Raw genomic sequence first — 18,783 nt, forward strand, 5'->3', positions numbered from 1 at the left:
GCAGCTCCTGCAGCACCGGTCAGGCCGGCAGCAGCCGGGTTCTGGACTCACCGTCTTCAGGAGGAGCGGAGAACGGCTCCGAGGTCCTGGGAGGAGTCCGAGCTGCAACAGACACACAGAGACCATCACAGAAGTGATCACAAGTGTTCCAGCCGGGGACTCGGTGTGGGACGGAACAGGAGCGGACTGGGACGACCCTCAGGGGAACTGGGAGGTGTGTGTTGCCTTCAGGAACCGTCAGGGTGATGACCTGGGGGAGGGACTGACCCAGGTGGGACTTGGGGTAACTGGGAGTGACAGGAGGGCCCTGGCGTGGTGTCGGGGTGACTCGTGGAAGTCATGCTGGATTCACACCGAAAGCGTCAAAAATCTCCTGTGGTCGCTCAGGACGGGTGCAGTGGGCGGGGCCTGTAGTGGGCGGGGCCTGTAGTGGGCGGGGCTTTGGGAGTTTGATGCTCCTTAACAAGGTTGGTCGGCGAGCCGTTGGTCCCGGTGAAGCTGCAGTAAACACCACTGACACACCGGGCCGATTTGGTCATAATGTGTGTTTTGTGATTAATAAGGACGTTTTCACTTACTCATTAAGGCTCCAAAAATCCACCTTTATTAAGCGGTGGAGCCCTGTCATAGCTTTATTAATACAATGAGGTCTATTACCCAATGTTGCTTGGCCCACCTGCCTAATTCTTACTGTACTCCCTCTATACAGATGCCAATTTTTCCTAGAGTAAATATGGTGCCGGCTTTTCTATACACACCGTTGTACCTTGGAGTGGATTATTATTATTATTATTGACTTTACTATTTTTTTATTTTATTTATGGGTTTGTTATTATATACGTATATTTTGGAGTGAATAATTATGTTGTCATTTTCTTTTGTTTTATTTGCTTAATACTTAAGTATAATGTGTACAAATGTTGTATGCAGCTGAAAAAGGAAAAAAAAAGAAGAAAATGTATGTGGTGTATTGTTGTTGAAAATTAAATAAAAATTAAGTTCCAAAAAAAAATAAGGACGTTTTCTTTTTTATTATTTTGCGTTGGATCGATGTAGCAAATAAAATCATTGGGACCATCCAGCTCCTCAACCATCAGTTATTGTTTCACGAGAGCAGTTCAGGTAAAAACTGCAGTCAAATCAGCAAAAATGTCAGTTTGCTGGGTGAAATATATTCATTCCTGATAAAATAAGTTTGTTAGTGCACAGCTCTGCTCATGTGTGCATGTGAATGAGTGTACGTTTGTGTGAACATGAAAGTACAATCTGCATTGAGGGTTCTTGCTTCAGGAATCCTGGTCTGTGATTGGACGCTGCCTCGGCTTCAACGCTGCTCATTTGCATAAAGTTTAGATTTTTCAACTTCAAATTGACGCTCTGGACGCCTCCAACGCCTCTCGCAGCGCTTTCATTGAAAATGAATGGCAGCCGGACGCCTATGACGCCCGTGGTGCTTTTGGTGTGAATCCAGGGTGAGGTGGTGCTTGTGTGTGACGTGTGACCGGGTGCTCCACCTACAGATGGCGTTCTTGGGCTGGAAGAGATCCTTGTAGTCCTCGGCGTTGTGGATCTCAGCGGACGCCACCTTCTCGTCCGCCTCGTCCTCGCTGGGGCTCCGCCTCTCTCCCTCAGGGCTCCGCCTGTCAGCCTCCGAGTGCTGCTTCACCCTGATCACATCACAAAGGTCATCCTATTACTACGGTCAGAGCCGGATTAACGCAAAGGCAAACTAGGCATGTGCCTAGGGCCCGACAGAGGGGGGGCCCAGACAGAGGGACAAAAAAAAAAAAAAAAATTTATTTATTTTTTTTTTGTCTGCACACATATTAATGGTTGATAACATGCCGGTAAAAACCTAAGGCATATATATATATATATATATATATATATATATATATATATATATATATATATATATATATATATATATATATATAGTAAATATGCACATATATATATATATATATATATATATATATATATATATATATATATATATATATATATATATATATATATATGTGCATATTTACTATATATACTATATTTAGTATACATACATATATATATACGCATACGCACAGGGCCGCCGCAAGGGATGTGCGAACCGTGCGACCGCTCGGGGCCTCGCGCCCCAAGGGGCCTGGCGCTATGGGCCGTTTTTTTTTCCCCCCTAATTTCTTTTTTTTTTTTTTTTTCGTTTTTTCCATTATAAATATCAACAGTCACGCTCCATTACAGACCTAAATATGTACTAGTCATGTGCATATCAATAAATATATGTGCAATGATGAGGCGTGTCTGTTGTTCAATACAACTGATCAGACCAAGCGCAGACACAAGCTGCTCTGATCCAGACGGTGGAGTGTGGAACAATCTGTCACACAATGTCGAGAGAACGAGACAGATTCAGGAAATTTCCATCAGGGGGTGAAAAAAGAAAAAAACGAAATAAAATGAGTTTAATGCCTCTCTGAAAGGCTTGTTTGATAAATTTGTTACAAAAATCACCGATCCGACCGGGTCTCAAGCAGCCATGGGGCCCCGCGTCGAGGCAAGAGATGATGATGAGGCAGGGGAAGGTATCCAGTATTTTGCTAATTGGAGAGTTAAAATTGTGCATATAGACACCCGATCCGACCCGAAAAACCCAGCAAAAATAGTCCCCGGTAATTCACTTCCGTTTTTTTATTTGCGGCGTATTTTTTTATTTGCAGCAGCGTTTCTTTATATTTGCAGCATTTATTTTATTTGCAAAGCATTTATTTTATTTACACCCAGACCCAGACCCGGACCCGGTCACCTGTGAGAGCTGCAGGTGGTGGTGGGCCTCTCGTAGCTCCGACGCAGCGCGGCCCCCTTGGGGTCCTTGGGCTCTGCCAGGGGCCGGTTGTCCTGGATGATTCCCTGGATCACGGAGCCGCCGCTCTTCTTCACCCTCTTCAGGTCCACCACGAAAGAAGAGACGCTGGACAGCTGGTGGGACACGCCGATCTGAGGAGGAGGAGAGGGGGTCAGGGTTTGCTGTGGGGGCCCGGCCGGGTCCGTGTACTTCGCGGCCATCCGTTTTTTGTTTTGAAATGGCAAAATAAAAATAGAGAAATAATCCAAAATAATCCATTTCCCGTTTTTTGTTTTGATAATAAAAAACGGAAAACATCATTATCCGTTATCCGATTTCATTGATGTGTTTGAAAATCAAAATTGGGAATTAAAACAGCGAGTGGAAAACTCTTTTCTCTATTTCCTATTCGTTCCCAGTATGTTAGAGTTCAGTACATGTTATTGATTGGACGCTACTTTTTTTTTGGACGCTGCAGCTGAACGGACTGTCACAACATCACTGCATGACAGAGTGAAGACAGATTACAGATTAAACTCATGTTTCACGGTCCGTGTATCTTTTGGTCATTGGATTTTTCCGTCATGAGTGGGAATCAAAAAACAAAAAACGATTGGTTTATTTGATTTTCCTTTTAAAACAAAAAACAAATATTGAATTACACTGCATTTTTTCTTTTTCTGTGTTAATATGACTTAACAAAGATTCAAAATACGCTTTTATTTTCGTTTTCTATTTCATATAAGAAAAATGAAATTACTAGTCAACAGGAAGGAAAAAACGAACCAAAAACAACCGTTTATTCATATTCGTGCACCGGAAGCTGGCATTTACAACCGAGTGAACTTAGTTCTGGATATTTGACAGGCATTCCTGTGACAATTCTCTCCAGGGGAAGTTTGATTTTAATATTTAATTGGTCGGGTTTACGTGACTCGGAAATGGCTCTGTACGCGGCAGTTCGGGTAACCATGGTTACCATGGCGGCGCTGAAACAACAGATTAAGGATTATTTTTTAAAGATTGATAAGGACTTGTTCCACAGCGGTTTGACGCACAATGACATTTCCTGCACGTTGCAGCAGATGAGTCTCCTGCAATGCTCAGAAATGAGCGTCAGAAGATTCTGTGCTCGGCATGATCTGAGGAGAAAAAGACGCAGAGCTGGAGAGCGCTTTGATTCAATCTATTTATGAGGTTTTTATTCAGATGTCCACAGTATATTGTAAATATACACACTGCATGCGACGCGAGCGAGAGTCAGCGTCAAAAACAGTTCCATTGCTTTATTTTTATTGCACTGTCTACACTGGTTGCGAGCGACGCGGCGTCGTTTTGAGCTGGACTTTTGTCGCACGCCCTGCTTCTATTTTCTTCCCGTCGCTCGCTTTGAAAGCCGGTTGAAAGTTGAAAAAAAAGTTAAAAGCGCTGTAGGAAACAGTCATTTCAATACAAGAACCTCAATAAAGTGTCAGCTGCTGGAGGGAGATCGCCAGGCTGGAAGGTTCTGTTAAGATAATAAGATATAATAAGAATCTTATCTTAGGGCTTAATTTGTGCCGGATCCTGCCGGATTTCTCGTGTCCTCTGCTTTTCCCCCACATCCCAGTAATGATCTGACATGCTGACATGTTTGCTGCTTTAACACCACACGCCGCTCACTCACGCTGTTCCCTGTTTCATTGCGTCACCGTTCGGTTTTTTCCCCACTTATTCCACCGAATAATAAGCTTGTTTTCTGTTTAGAAAGTACAAACGTAGGAAGATTACAAGTAATCACCATCTTTTACTCGTCCCTTTACTCTTTCAGGAGTAATTTTAGGAGTTTCTTTCAGGAGCGCATAATTCAGGAGTGAATAAAGGCTGATTTATGGTTCCGCGTAAAATCGACGGCGTAGCCTACGGCGTAGGGTACGCGGCGACGCGCACCGTTCGGTGACTGCGCCGCGTAACCTACGCCGTAAGGTCTGCGTTGGTGTAACGCGAAACCATAAATCAGCCTTTTAAAAGGCGAGTCTCAGCTGTCAATCAAAAGAACGTGGTAGAACGTGGGGCCGATGACGCGTTCAGTGTTTCAGGACAGAGCGGGTCCGATGCCACGCAGTGTGACGACAGTCGGACGCTCGCATGCAGTTAGGACAGGCTTTTAGGGAGCCGTAGCCTAATTTTTGTTGACCGCTTTGATCACTGATCACCCCGATCACGTTTGCAGTGTACACGTTTAAAACCCATTAAGCATGTCGGAAGGCCGTTGTGGCTGAGTTTTGTCATTAAACGCCATAAAACTTCTCTCGGACTCAGCGTGCTTCTCTGTCAGCAGCGCGTCTGGAGAAGGTCGGGTTGGAAGAACCTAAGAGAGCTCCATCAGCCATGAATTCCGGCGTCAGGTAAAGTTTGTGCTGCAGTGCAATTTATACATATAATGGTAATCACGTGGATACTTCACGCGTGGGACTAAATTAATTCTTCCAACCCGACCTTCTCCAGCATGCACCCCCAGTGACACAGATAGCCGGTCATTCGGCCATGACGAATCAAAGCGCTCTCCAGCTCTGCGTCTTTTTCTCCTCAGATCATGCCGAGCACAGAATCTTCTGACGCTCATTTCTGAGCATTGCAGGAGACACATCTGCTGCAACGTGCAGGAAATGTCATTGTGCGTCAAAATAAAAGCGTATTTTGAATCTTTGTTAAGTCATATTAACACAGAAAAAGAAAAAATGCAGTGTAATTCAATATTTGTTTTTTGTTTTAAAAGGAAAATCAAATAAACCAATCGTTTTTTGTTTTTTGATTCCCACTCATGACGGAAAAATCCAATGACCAAAAGATACACGGACCTTTCACTCCCAGGTTTCATATTTGATTTATTTTCTGTTTCAACATAAAAAAAATCTAAAACGGTCCGTGTATCTTTTGGTCATTGGATTTTTCCATCATGAGTGGGAATCAAAAAACAAAAGACGATTGGTTTATTTGATTTTCCTTTTAAAACAAAAAACAAATATTGAATTACACTGCATTTTTTCTTTTTCTGTGTTAATATGATTTAACAAAGATTCAAAATACGCTTTTATTTTCGTTTTCTATTTCATATAAGAAAAATGAAATCAATAGTCAACAGGAACGAAAAAACGAACCAAAAACAACCGTTTATTCATATTCAGTGCAGTGTTTGGCGGGTGTGCTTGTGAGAACTGGGGTCCCTGGAGGTCCTGCAGAGCCAATGTCCCCGTAGCGCGAGGTGTCTCCGGCGAGCTGCAGTGTTTGGCGGGCTGTCTGTGAGTGTCCTGGGGTCCCTGGAGGTCCTGGAGAGCACAAGTCCCCGTACCGGGAGCTGTCCCCGGTCCTGGCCGGGATCAGTGCAGTGTTTGGCCGGTGTGCTTGTGAGAACTGGGGTCCCTGGAGGTCCAGGAGGCAAAGGGGAAGCCCAAGTAGCCTACCCCCCCCCGTACCGGGACGTGGTCCCGGTCTTGGCCGGGTGCAGTGCAGCGTTTGGCGGGCTGGGTGTGAGTGTCTGGGGTCTCTGGGTGCCTGGGTCCTGGTCCCGGGACTCGTGGGTCCCTGGGTCGGGTCCCGGGACTCGTGGGTCCCTGGGTCGGGTCCCGGGACTCGCGGGTCCCTGGGTCGGGTCCCGGGACTCGTGGGTCCCTGGGTCCTGGCCACTTTCGCCCGATTTTCAGACACTTTGGCCGGCTTTCGGCTTCCTTCGGGCCCGCCTCTGCGGCGCTGCTCCCCCCGACCACCGGGGGGTTTGCAGCGCCTCCCTCTCGGTAGCGAGACCGAGTCGACCCGTCCGCCCCAGGTGTCCCCCCACGGAGCCTCGCCGCCGCCGGGCAGGCCGACCTCCGACGTCGGCTGCCGCTCTGGCGGTGGTGTTCTCCGGGAAAAACAATGTTTCTCAAACCCTACCACGCCGCAGACGGCTGAACCGGGGCCTGGATTGCCGGTCACCCCCAGCCCGAGCGGACCCACCCGCCCGCCCAGAAAACGGTGCGTCGAGGCGGGGCGAGGTTCCGGCCGCTCCCGAGGTCTCCCCGCACGGGGCTGCCGAGACCCGAGTCCCGTTGCTGGTGGATCGGAGGTCGGCCTGCCCGGCGGCGGCGAGGCTCCGTGGGGGGACACCTGGGGCGGACGGGTCGACTCGGTCTCGCTACCGAGAGGGAGGCGCTGCAGACCCCCCGGTGGTCGGGGGGAGCAGCGCCGCAGAGGCGGGCCCGAAGGAAGCTGAAAGCCGGCCAAAGTGTCTGAAAATCGGGCGAAAGTGGCCAGGACCCAGGGACCCACGAGTCCCGGGACCCGACCCAGGGACCCACGAGTCCCGGGACCAGGACCCAGGGACCCACGAGTCCCGGGACCCGACCCAGGGACCCACGAGTCCCGGGACCAGGACCCAGGGACCCACGAGTCCCGGGACCAGGACCCAGGGACCCACGAGTCCCGGGACCCGACCCAGGGACCCACGAGTCCCGGGACCCGACCCAGGGACCCACGAGTCCCGGGACCAGGACCCAGGCACCCAGAGACCCCAGACACTCACACCCAGCCCGCCAAACGCTGCACTGCACCCGGCCAAGACCGGGACCACGTCCCGGTACGGGGGGTAGGCTACTTGGGCTTTCCCTTTGCCTCCTGGACCTCCAGGGACCCCAGTTCTCACAAGCACACCGGCCAAACACTGCACTGATCCCGGCCAGGACCGGGGACAGCTCCCGGTACGGGGACTTGTGCTCTCCAGGACCTCCAGGGACCCCAGGACACTCACAGACAGCCCGCCAAACACTGCAGCTCGCCGGGGACACCTCGCGCTACGGGGACATTGGCTCTCCAGGACCTCCAGGGACCCCAGTTCTCACAAGCACACCCGCCAAACACTGCACTGAATATGAATAAACGGTTGTTTTTGGTTCGTTTTTTCGTTCCTGTTGATTAGTAATTTCATTTTTCTTATATGAAATAGAAAACGAAAATAAAAGCGTATTTTGAATCTTTGTTAAATCATATTAACACAGAAAAAGAAAAAATGCAGTGTAATTCAATATTTGTTTTTTGTTTTAAAAGGAAAATCAAATAAACCAATCGTTTTTTGTTTTTTGATTCCCACTCATGATGGAAAAATCCAATGACCAAAAGATACACGGACCTAAAACTGTTAGTTTTCAATCTGATCAACAAAAGAACAAGGATAATGGATAACGATTCGTTTTCCGTTTTTTATTATCAAAACAAAAAACGGGAAACAGATTATTTTGGATTATTTCTCTATTTTTATTTTGTCATTTCAAAACAAAAAACAGATGGCCGTGAAGTACACGGACCCCGGCCGGGGGAACCTGCGTGGGGGCCGGACCGGCCCCCCGGCCGGGGGAACCTGCGTGGGGGGGCTACGCACCAGCTGCTGGCTGCAGACGGCCAGGTCCGACACCCGTCCCCAGCCCACCGGCACCACGTCGAAGCAGCGGTCCGGCTCCCAGCCAAACACACGCAGGGAGTCGCTGGCCCCGCTGTAGAGGCAGGAGCCGTCAGCGCTGAAGCACATGCACCTGCAAGAGACACGGGGTTCAGGACAGGGGCCCCGAGGTCAGGAACAGGGGTCCCGAGGTCAGGGGGGTCAGGAAGTGGGGCCCTGGGGCCCTGGGCCCCGGGGCGGCCAGCAGTATCATGTGACTCACCTGACGGCAGACGTGTCTCCCTCCAGCGATCCGATCATGCTGAACTTCTCCAGGTCCCATAGCTTGATGCTCCTGCAGGAGAAACCTTCAGTAATCAGGGTGGGGTCATGCCGACTATCAAGGCAGCCACACTAACAAGCAGCCAGGCCTCATACCTGTCGTAGCTGCCGGACGCCAGCAGGTACTCGTTGGGGTGAAACTGGACGATGTTGACGGCCGCCGTGTGAGCGGTGAACTCGGTGAGGGTCTTCCCCTGAGTCAGGTCCCACAGCTGCCGGAGACAGGAGACAGAAAGGTTTCACTCCCACTCCACTGTCACAAGACACTAGCCACCATACTACCCCTGAACTAACGCTTTACTGCCTTGTTTTCATGCTTTTCTCCTACCCTGAGCTAAACCAGCCTGAAGTGGATGTGGACCTACGTCAGGACGGCACCACACCCAGGTCAGAGACTGGCACTTGGTTGGAACACGCCCACTTTACTTACTTCCAAGTAGGGATGCCCTGATACTAATACTGGTATCGGTACCAGTCCCAAAGCAGCCCGCTAGTGCGTACCTTCACCGTGCAGTCGTCACTCGCCGAGGCCAACCACTTCCCATCTGGACTGAAGGCCAGACTCCTGACAGCCTGAGAGTGACCCTGCAGCAAAACAGACTCATGGTGACACGGGGCAGCCGCTCACGGGCCGAGGGCATCACACGAGTCCAGCTACGCCTTACCTTGTACCTGAACACGTAGCCCTTCCTCCGGACATCCCACAGCTGACAGGCAGACGTTCATGTGGGGAGAGAAACAGACACGATGACATTCATGCAGAACACGAAGACATACACAAACACAAACACACACACACACACACACACACACACACACACACACACACACACACACCTTGATGTTGGTGTCCATGGAGCTGGAGGCCAGGAAGTCTCCGTATGGATGACATCCCAGACTGGTGATGTTGGCTTTGTGTCCCGCCAGCGTCTGTGAAACTGAGGAAGGAGGCAGCGGTCAGTGAGCAGCGCCCTGGCACCGCCCTCGTACCGCCCTCGTACCGCCCTGGCACCGCCCTCGTACCGCCCTGGCACCGCCTTCGTACCGCCCTCGTACCGCCCTGGCACCGCCCTGGCACCGCCCTGGCACCGCCCTGGCACCGCCGTCATACCGCCCTGGCACCGCCCTCGTACCGCCCTGGCACCGCCCTCGTACCGCCCTGGCACCGCCTTCGTACCGCCGTCGTACCGCCCTGGCACCGCCCTCGTACCGCCCTGGCACCGCCCTGGCACCGCCCTCGTACCGCCCTGGCACCGCCCTGGCACCGCCCTGGCACCGCCCTCGTACCGCCGTCGTACCGCCCTGGCACCGCCCCCCTACCGCCCTGGCACCGCCCTCCTACCGCCCTGGCACCGCCCTCCTACCGCCCTGGCACCGCCCTCCTACCGCCCTGGCACCGCTCTCCTACCGCCCTGGCACCGCCCTCTTACCGCCCTGGCACCCCCCTAGCGCGGCCCGCGCACCCCCCCTAGCACGGCCCGCGCACCCCCCCTAGCGCGGCCCGCGCACCACCCTAGCGCGGTCCTGGCACCCCCCCTAGCGCGGTCCTGGCACCCCCCCTAGCGCGGTCCTGGCACCCCCCCTAGCGCGGTCCTGGCACCGCCCTAGCGCGGCCCTGGCACCGCCCTAGCGCGGCCCTCTCACCACCCTAGCGCGGCCCTCTCACCGCCCTAGCGCGGCCCTCTCACCGCCCTAGCGCGGCCCTCTCACCGCCCTAGCGCGGCCCTCTCACCGCCCTAGCGCGGCCCTGGCACCCCCCCTAGCGCGGCCCTAGCACCGCCCTAGCGCGGCCCTAGCACCGCCCTAGCGCGGCCCTCTCACCGCCCTAGCGCGGCCCTCTCACCGCCCTAGCGCGGCCCTCTCATCGCCCTAGCGCGGTCATGGCACCCCCTTAGCGCCTCGAAAGGAGAGCCCTGGTTCCCAGGTGGAGGGGTTCCCTGCTGAAGCCCCGCCCCTGTCTGACCAACACACGCAGCAAACTGAAACTTACTCTTGGCGGCCTCCAGGTCCCAGATGCGTATGGAGCCAGACTGGGAACCAGCCACAACCTGCTCCTCTGATGCGTTGAACTGGACACACTCCACAGGGGTCTTGTGGCCCGTCAGGCTCTGAGAACAGGTGTGAGCAAGTGCACATGCTTAAGAAGTGTGCTGAACCGCGTCAGAAACTAGGTAGCGCTTCCGAAAAGGTCCAGTTAGGTGCAGAGACGGCACAATGATATTAAAAATAACATTCAATTAATATTTTGTTGTTGGCAAGTAAGACGGCTCTCACGAGGAAGTGGTTGCAAACTGAAACTCCCACCGTTGAGGACTGGATCAATGTTATCCATGACATTTTTGCCATGGAAAAACTGACATTTATACTTAGACTTGAACAGGAAAAGTTTGAAGACTACTGGAAGTCATGGACTGAATACAGTATGTATCCTCCTTTAGATTGGACTTTAAGGGTGCTTTCACACCTGTGGCCCGTTTGTTTTGTTCCGATTCAGGGGCTGAACCGATACAGTTGTTCCGTTTCTCGTTCGTGGGGTTTGTGTTCACAAGGCAAACGTCTGTACCGTTTCAAAGCTGGTAACAAATTCCATGCGCGAACCAGCTGCTCTCTGATTGGTCAAATGAACGCGGAAGGAGTTTCCTCTTCCGCACCCCGACAACACGCCCCTTTCAGCGCAGCGCAGACTGCAGCCGTTGGCTTTGGCTGATTTATGGTTCCGCGTTACACCAACGCAGAGCCTATGGCGTAGAGTACGGCGTAGGCTCTGCGTCGATTTAACGCGGAACCATTAATCAGGCTTTACCCATTCATTTATGTGCGCTCGGCGCAGAGCAGGGCTCAGCAGCGGACGAGAGGCCGCCTGCCGCAGCCGGGTTTGGGCTGCGCAAACCCTGCCCGAATTGAACATTGTTTAATTTCAAACAAAGTTTAATTTGTGCCGTGCTGGGAAGACATCTCGCACGTCCAATAGGAGAGGAGTTGGTGGAGGCTGGACCGACTCCTCTCCTTGCGCCGCCGCAGCACATACACAAACCAAATGAATGAATGGAGTTGTATCGGTTGCTGTGTGGATTATGTTCTCACTCCAAATAAAAAAAATGAACCGTTTCAGGTCTCAATTGGAATCGAGCTGAGACCACCTCTCCTAGCGATCTCGGAACGCTTGTTTTGTACCGTTTCAGAGCGCGATTACTGTGTTCACATGTACCAAAACGTTCCGATCTTGAGGGGGAAACGTTCCCTGTATCGGAACAACTGCTTGAAACGGTACAGGTGTGAAAGTACCCTAAGTCATCTTTAGTAGAAGAGACTAATCCACTAACTCCCCCTAAGTTCCTAAGCTACTCTACTGTTGTTTTTAATTTATTTATTTATTTTGACTCTGATGTTTCAAGTATTATATTGTTTCAGGTGAACATGTTTGTAGCTAGTCCCCATTCCTTCTTTTTTTTCCTTTTCCCTCTCCATTTTCATTGCTATGATAATAGGAAAAGAGCAGGTAAAAAGGTGTTTTTCTTTCTTTCTTTTTTATTATTATTTTAATTTTATTTTTACTTTTTTTTTCTCCCCTTCCCTTTTATATTATCTTCCCCCTTTTCCCTCTCTTTATGAATGAGCTGTCTTCCTTTTATTTTTATTTTACTTTTATTTATATCAAAAACAGGGACATGATGTAAGCATGCAATATTGTATAACATGTATCACCTTTGTTCCAAATAAAAATTTGAATGAAAAAAAATAAATAATAACATTGAAAATAACAGCTCTGTTGTCCTACCATGATGCAGTTGGCTTTGCTGACGGCCCAGATGTTGACCCTGCAGTCCTCCCCCCCGGTGGCCAGCAGGCGGCCGGAGCTCTTCCCCAGAGCCAGGCAGGAAACAGAGCGGGAATGAGCCTCGAACTCCTCTGGACGACGACACGGGACACGGCAAATACGTCAGCGTCTCAGTGAGACTCACTGGACAGAGAGTCCAGTGATTCTCTGTCGTTTTTATCAGTCCTTCATTGAAAGCCTTTTAACTTGTTCTTTTATTTGTTGGTTCAACAACCTGTCACTCAGGGACAGAAACAGTCTTAACAGTGTGGTGAAAATCTGTTCTAAGATTATTGGACTCCAGCAGAAAGACCTTGGTTCCCTATGGGAACAACAGGTTTTGAGGAACTCAGAGTATTCTGGGACTTCTGGACACGTGTTAGGAAAATAATTTTCCCTGCTGCCTTCAGGACGTCGTTATGCCCAACCTGTGTGTAAGGGTAATCGCTTTTCCAAGTCTTTTACCCCCTCTGCTGTTCGGCTATTAAATTTAAATGTATCCTTATGAATTTGTTTGGAATGTGTATTTAGGTGCTGTGTACCTTCTAGGAATGTATACAGTGTTTGTATAGAGCAGGGGTCGGCAACCCAAAATCTTGAAAGAGCCATATTGGACCAAAAACACAAAACACAAATATGTCTGGAGCCGCAAAAAATGAAAAGTCTTGTATCAGCCTTAGAATGAAGGCAACACATGCTGCATGTTTCTATATTAGTTATAACTGGGGGAAGTTTTTTCTTCATTACACACTTTGAGAAAAAAGTCGAAATGTTGAGAAAAAACTTGAAATTTCGTGAAAAAAAGTCGTAATGTTGAGAAAAAAGTAGAAATTTCGAGAAAAAAGTTGAAATGTTGAGAAAAAAGTCGAAATATCAAGATTAATGTTGAAGTGAAATCTCGAGAAAAAAGTCAAGATTTCGAGAAAGAAGTCGAAATGTTGAGATTAAAAAGGAAAGGAAGGAAGAAAAAAAGAGGAAAAAAGGAAAGAAAGAAGAAAAAAGAAAAAAAGGAGAAAAAAAGAAGAAAAAAAAGAAAAAGAAAAAAAGGAAGAAAAAAAAGAAAAAGAAAAAAAAGGAAGAAAAAAAAGAAAAAAAAAGAAAAAAAAAGAAAAAAAGAAGAAAAAGGTAAAAAAAAAAGGTCAAACATTTTTGAAAAACCTCCAGGGAGCCATTAGGGCGGCGCTAAAGAGCCGCATGCGGCTCTAGAGCCGCGGGTTGCCGACCCCCGGTATAGACTGTTTTTTAATTAATTTATTGGTATCAGCACTTTTTTAATGCAACAAATTGCAGATTTTTGCACACAGCTGCCAACTTTCTGTCTGTCTTCTATTGAATGTGTTATGTGTTTGTTATGTGTGTGTTTGGGCACGAGCTGCCAAATCAAATTGCCCTTCAAGGGATTAATAAAGTTGTTTTGAATTTGAATTGAATTGAATTGTCTCGTACACCAGGATACCGTGACACGGCAGCTGTGTGACTGATGTTTGTACTCACGCAGCCTCCATGACATCTTGGTGTTGGAAGCAGCCATGCTGCTCACTTTGGGAGACGCTGCTAGTGGGGGCTACTTCATGAGGCTGCGCCTGGGCCGCGGCCCCTGGCTGGAGACGGCGGCCCCTGGCTGGAGACGGTGGCCCCTGGCTGGGGACGGTGGCCCCTGGCTGGAGATGGTGGCCCCTGGCTGGAGATGGTGGCCCCTGGCTGGAGAGGGTGGCCCCTGGCTGGAGACGGTGGCCCCTGGCTGGAGACGCGGCTCACCAGAACCACGTGGAGCTCAGGTTGGTTGGACCTGAGCTCCTAGAGAGTTCCGGAAACACAGATTAGGATTAGATAACCTTTGTGTTTGTCAAAATAAATCAATCAGTGCCAGGCATACCTGTCAAGTTTTGGATTTAAAAATATGGGAATTTTCCGCCAACTGCGGTCCAGTATCTTACATTATAAGACAGATTTACGAGAAATTTAAAATGAAAACTACCTGTCAATCACTTACAAACTAGTTGACCTTTGTTGACACTGAAATGCTGTGGACATTCCTATGTATGTATTTCCTATAATAGACCCTAAATAAAACAAAAAAACAAAAAGTGAATTAAAGCATATTTATTTATTTTAAATATTTTCAGTTTATATACACATTGATTGACTTCAAGTGAAACATTTAGATTTTCTAAGATTTTCACTCATGTGGCTCTCTGGCATTCACTGACGGACATCGGCCCGTGAGAGACACTGACATCGCAGTTCCTCGCTCCTCTTTAGGAAAGTAAATTAGTTTTCCCATTTTTATAGATATTTACACGAAGTCTTTGCTTTTTTGGGGCAGAAATACCTCCTCTCTGGTTACATCCATCCATCATACCTCACTGACCGTCAACAGTTTGGACAACTAAAGAACCACCAATCTGGGTGCACGGGTGTCCCCCAGGGGTCAGTATTGGGTCTGCTTCTCTTCACCATGTACCTCCTACCCCTGGGCTCAATCCTCCGTCCACCATGGGGTCCATTTCCACTGCTACGCCGACGACACACAGATCTATATCTCCTCCAAACCCACTGCTGCTATTCCTCCCACCTCCCTAACCAACTGTCTGGATGACATCAATACCTGGATGAGCAAAAATTTTCTAAAACTCAACGGCAATAAAACTGAGGCTCTTCATCGGCTCCAAATCCACCCTCACCAAGTCACAACTCTCTCCTGCTCCACCCATCATCATCGACCGGCTTCCCGTTACCTTCTCCTCCCAAGTCCAGAGCCATGGCATCATTCTGGACATTACCCTTTTATTTGCACCTCATATTCACAACATCAACTGCATTCTTCCACCTCCGCAACATGTCCAGACTCCGTCCAGCACCGTCCCGGTCCAGCACCGTCCCGGTCCAGCACCGTCCCGGTCCAGCACCGTCCCGGTCCAGCACCGTCCCGGTCCAGCACCGTCCCGGTCCAGCACCGTCCCGGTCCAGCACCGTCCCGGTCCAGCACCGTCCCGGTCCAGCACCGTCCCGGTCCAGCACCGTCCCGGTCCACTCTTTCATCACATCCCGTATCTATTACTGTAGCACCCTCCTCACTGGCCTCCCTACCAAACTCACCGACAGATTGCAACTCATTCAGAACTCGGCCGCCCCGATCATCACCCGCACCAAGTCATCTGACCACATCACCCCCTTCTTATCCAACTACACTGGCTCCCAGTCCACTCCCAGTCCACTACCAGTCCACTCCCAGTCCACCACCAGTCCACTCCCAGTCCACCACCAGTCCACCACCAGTCCACTACTGAATCATCTACAAAAGGCTGAGTTATGGTTCTGCCAAACCACACGCCGTCACCGACCTGCACCTCCCAAAAATTGAAACTACGCGTCGAGGTGACGCAGACCACACGCAGACGGAGAGGGCTGTGACTGGTTCGCTTGGAAGCACCGCATTTCCGGTTTCCGGTTTGAAGCAGTCGTGAACTTTCAGCGCTCTTTTCTTCGTGTATGTGTGATTTTTTTTTGTTTAGGTTTTTTGCACAATAGTTGTCCTTATCTCTTTGATTCACTGTGACCGGAAAAGTCGGATAAACCATTCAGGAAAAGATTGCAACCCCCTAGCAGTCGCGGGGGGTACTGCACCGCGGAGAAATAGAGTGACGGAGAAGTCTGAAGGGTTCACGACGGCGTCACGGTGACGGCGTAGGCTCTACGTTGGTTTAACACAGAACCATAACTCAGGCTTTATCCAACTCCACTGGCCTCCAGTTCACCACCAGTCCACCACCAGTACCGCATCATCTACAAAAACCTCCTCCTCACCTACAAGGCGTTTCACCACCAGTGACCTCTGACCTCCTCCATGAACACCTCCCTCCCTCCCCACCCTCCTCATCCTCGGCTGGACTTCTCAACATTCCCACTTCAGCCTGAGCACGATGGGTGCCCCATGGGTGCCCGAGCCTTCAGCTGCTCAGCACCCAGACTCTGGAACCCCCTTCCCCCACACATAAAACAGACAGACTCCATCACATTCAAAACCCAACTCAAACATCACCTGTTTAAACTCGCTCACTCACTTTAATCAGTCATTGTGCACTACACTGCACCAGTTTGTTCTATTTATTTGTCTATGTACTTTGTTTATGCGGTCTGTTGCTTCTTTTTTTGTATTAACTGTATTTTAACTTATAAAATGTGTGTTTGTATCACTTGTAAGGTGACATGAAAGGCGCCTCTAAATAAAATAAATTATTGTTATTGATTTCTGATTTGTTGTTCCGAGTTTGTTCCTGTTTGTTGCCGCTAACCTCGCGAGAACTGCCACCCAGGCCACAGCAACGGGCAGTTATCGCGAGATTAGTGACAATTCAGTTTGCTGTTTACAAACTATGATATTATAAAACTGGAAATTTACGGGAAAATACTAATACGACTTGGCAGGTATTGGTTCCAGGTTCTCCTTAATCTAATAGCAGAGCTGTTTCTGAGCTGGACCGGGTCTGACTGGTTTAACCGACTCATGAGAGACTTTTAGAGTTTTAGGGTAAGAATAAAGGCTTCTGAAACAATAAGCTGTTTTATAGTTGATTGAGAGCAGCCTGAGCCCCGTGGTCCGTCCAAAAACCCGGACCACTGCTGGACTTTAGCCGCCACAAACAGAACAAACTTCATTGAAACAACAGAGAGGAAAAACTGTTCAGAGCCACTGGTCATTTCATCTAAAAGGCTGATTTATGGTCCTGCGTCACACCGACGCAGAGCCTACGGCGTACGGTACGCGGCCCTACGCCGTCGATTTAACGCAGAACCATAAATCAGGCTTAAGAAACTACAGCAACTGCAGCAGGGAGCGACGGCTCACCTGGGGCCGGCTCTCAGCTCCCTCAGCTCGGCGTTAGCAGGTGAGGTCGAGCCGCGGGGAAACACGTGACCCGCCGCAGGTAAACGCAGATAAAAACGCAGGTTGAGCCGACAGCGACCTGTTGACGTGCTCGCTGATCCCGCTGCAGCCTAGCAACGGAGCTACCTACGTCACTTCCTCTACTGCCCGGATGTTTTTACTTTTTTGGGGGAAAACTTTATTGCCCAGCAATTTCAGAATAAAAGTACAAAGGACTGCAATGAGCCAATTCTTGAAAGGATTTTAGTCTATGATTTATATTAAAATGTTGCATATGAATACTTAAGTAAACAAGCATATTCTTAAATCAATGTAAATGATGACAAAATGAAACCTGATAGAAATCAACAACACGAATGTAAATCTTACACAGATAGAGGTCATTGTAATTACTTATTTTAATTCTACAGGATCTCCTGTAGAGGTCTGATGGATCTCCTGTAGAGGTCTGGAGGATCTCCCGTAGAGGTCTGGAGGATCTCCCGTAGAGGTCTGGAGGATCTCCCGTAGAGGTCTGATGGATCTCCTGTAGAGGTCTGGAGGATCTCCTGTAGAGGTCTGGAGGATCTCCCTTAGAGGTCTGGAGGATCTCCTGTAGAAGTCTGAAGATCTCCTGTAGAGGTCTGGAGGATCTCCCGTAAAGGTCTGGAGGATCTCCTGTAGAGGTCTGAAGATCTCCTGTAGAGGTCTGAAGGATCTCCCGTAGAGGTCTGGAGGGTCTCCTGTAGAGGTCTGGAGGATCTCCTGTAGAGGTCTGGAGGGTCTCCTGTAGAGGTCTGGAGGATCTCCTGTAGAGGTCTGAAGATCTCCTGTAGAGGTCTGAAGGATCTCCCGTAGAGGTCTGGAGGGTCTCCTGTAGAGGTCTGGAGGATCTCCTGTAGAGGTCTGGAGGATCTCCTGTAGAGGTCTGAAGATCTCCTGTAGAGGTCTGAAGGATCTCCCGTAGAGGTCTGAAGGATCTCCCGTAGAGGTCTGGAGGGTCTCCTGTAGAGGTCTGGAGGATCTCCTGTAGAGGTCTGGAGGGTCTCCTGTAGAGGTCTGAAGGATCTCCTGTAGAGGTCTGGAGGATCTCCTGTAGAGGTCTGGAGGATCTCCTGTAGAGGTCTGGAAGGTCTCCCGTAAAAGTCTGGAGGGTCTCCTGTAGAGGTCTGGAAGGTCTCCCGTAAAAGTCTGGAGGGTCTCCTGTAGAGGTCTGGAAGGTCTCCCGTAGAGGTCCGAGGGTCTCCTGTAGAGGTCTGGAGGGTCTCCTGTAGAGGTCTGGAGGATCTCCGGTAGAGGTCTGGAGGGTCTCCTGTAGAGGTCTGAAGGGTCTCCTGTAGAGGTCTGGAGGGTCTCCTGTAGATGTCTGGAAGATCTCCCGTAGAGGTCTGGAGGGTCTCCTGTAGAGGTCTGAAGATCTCCTGTAGAGGTCTGGAGGATCTGTAGAGGTCTGGAGGGTCTCCTGTAGAGGTCTGGAGGGTCTCCTTTAGTGGCAAAATGCAGCAGCACGAGTGCTGACAGGAATC

At 49.8% G+C, this 18,783-nt stretch overlaps 1 protein-coding gene across 1 annotated transcript in view; it reads right to left on the reverse strand.

Moving 5' to 3' along the window:
- katnb1 (katanin p80 (WD repeat containing) subunit B 1) overlaps positions 1-17,399 on the reverse strand; it is a 25,366-nt gene extending 7,967 nt beyond the window's left edge. The window contains exons 1-13 of the mRNA XM_061736198.1: positions 17,240-17,399; positions 13,885-14,187; positions 12,352-12,482; positions 10,564-10,681; positions 9,411-9,511; positions 9,239-9,280; positions 9,075-9,158; positions 8,670-8,785; positions 8,515-8,586; positions 8,235-8,385; positions 2,804-2,994; positions 1,519-1,667; positions 52-102 (exon numbers count right to left, since the gene is read on the reverse strand). Of these exons, the coding sequence (XP_061592182.1) occupies positions 52-102; positions 1,519-1,667; positions 2,804-2,994; positions 8,235-8,385; positions 8,515-8,586; positions 8,670-8,785; positions 9,075-9,158; positions 9,239-9,280; positions 9,411-9,511; positions 10,564-10,681; positions 12,352-12,482; positions 13,885-13,921 (1,243 nt within the window). The 5' untranslated portion in view covers positions 13,922-14,187; positions 17,240-17,399. The remainder of the gene's footprint in view (positions 1-51; positions 103-1,518; positions 1,668-2,803; positions 2,995-8,234; positions 8,386-8,514; positions 8,587-8,669; positions 8,786-9,074; positions 9,159-9,238; positions 9,281-9,410; positions 9,512-10,563; positions 10,682-12,351; positions 12,483-13,884; positions 14,188-17,239) is intronic.
- Between the last annotated feature and the right edge of the window lie 1,384 nt (positions 17,400-18,783).

This window comes from Cololabis saira, chromosome 2, assembly GCF_033807715.1.
Source record: "Cololabis saira isolate AMF1-May2022 chromosome 2, fColSai1.1, whole genome shotgun sequence".
NCBI classification, from domain to species: domain Eukaryota; kingdom Metazoa; phylum Chordata; class Actinopteri; order Beloniformes; family Belonidae; genus Cololabis; species Cololabis saira.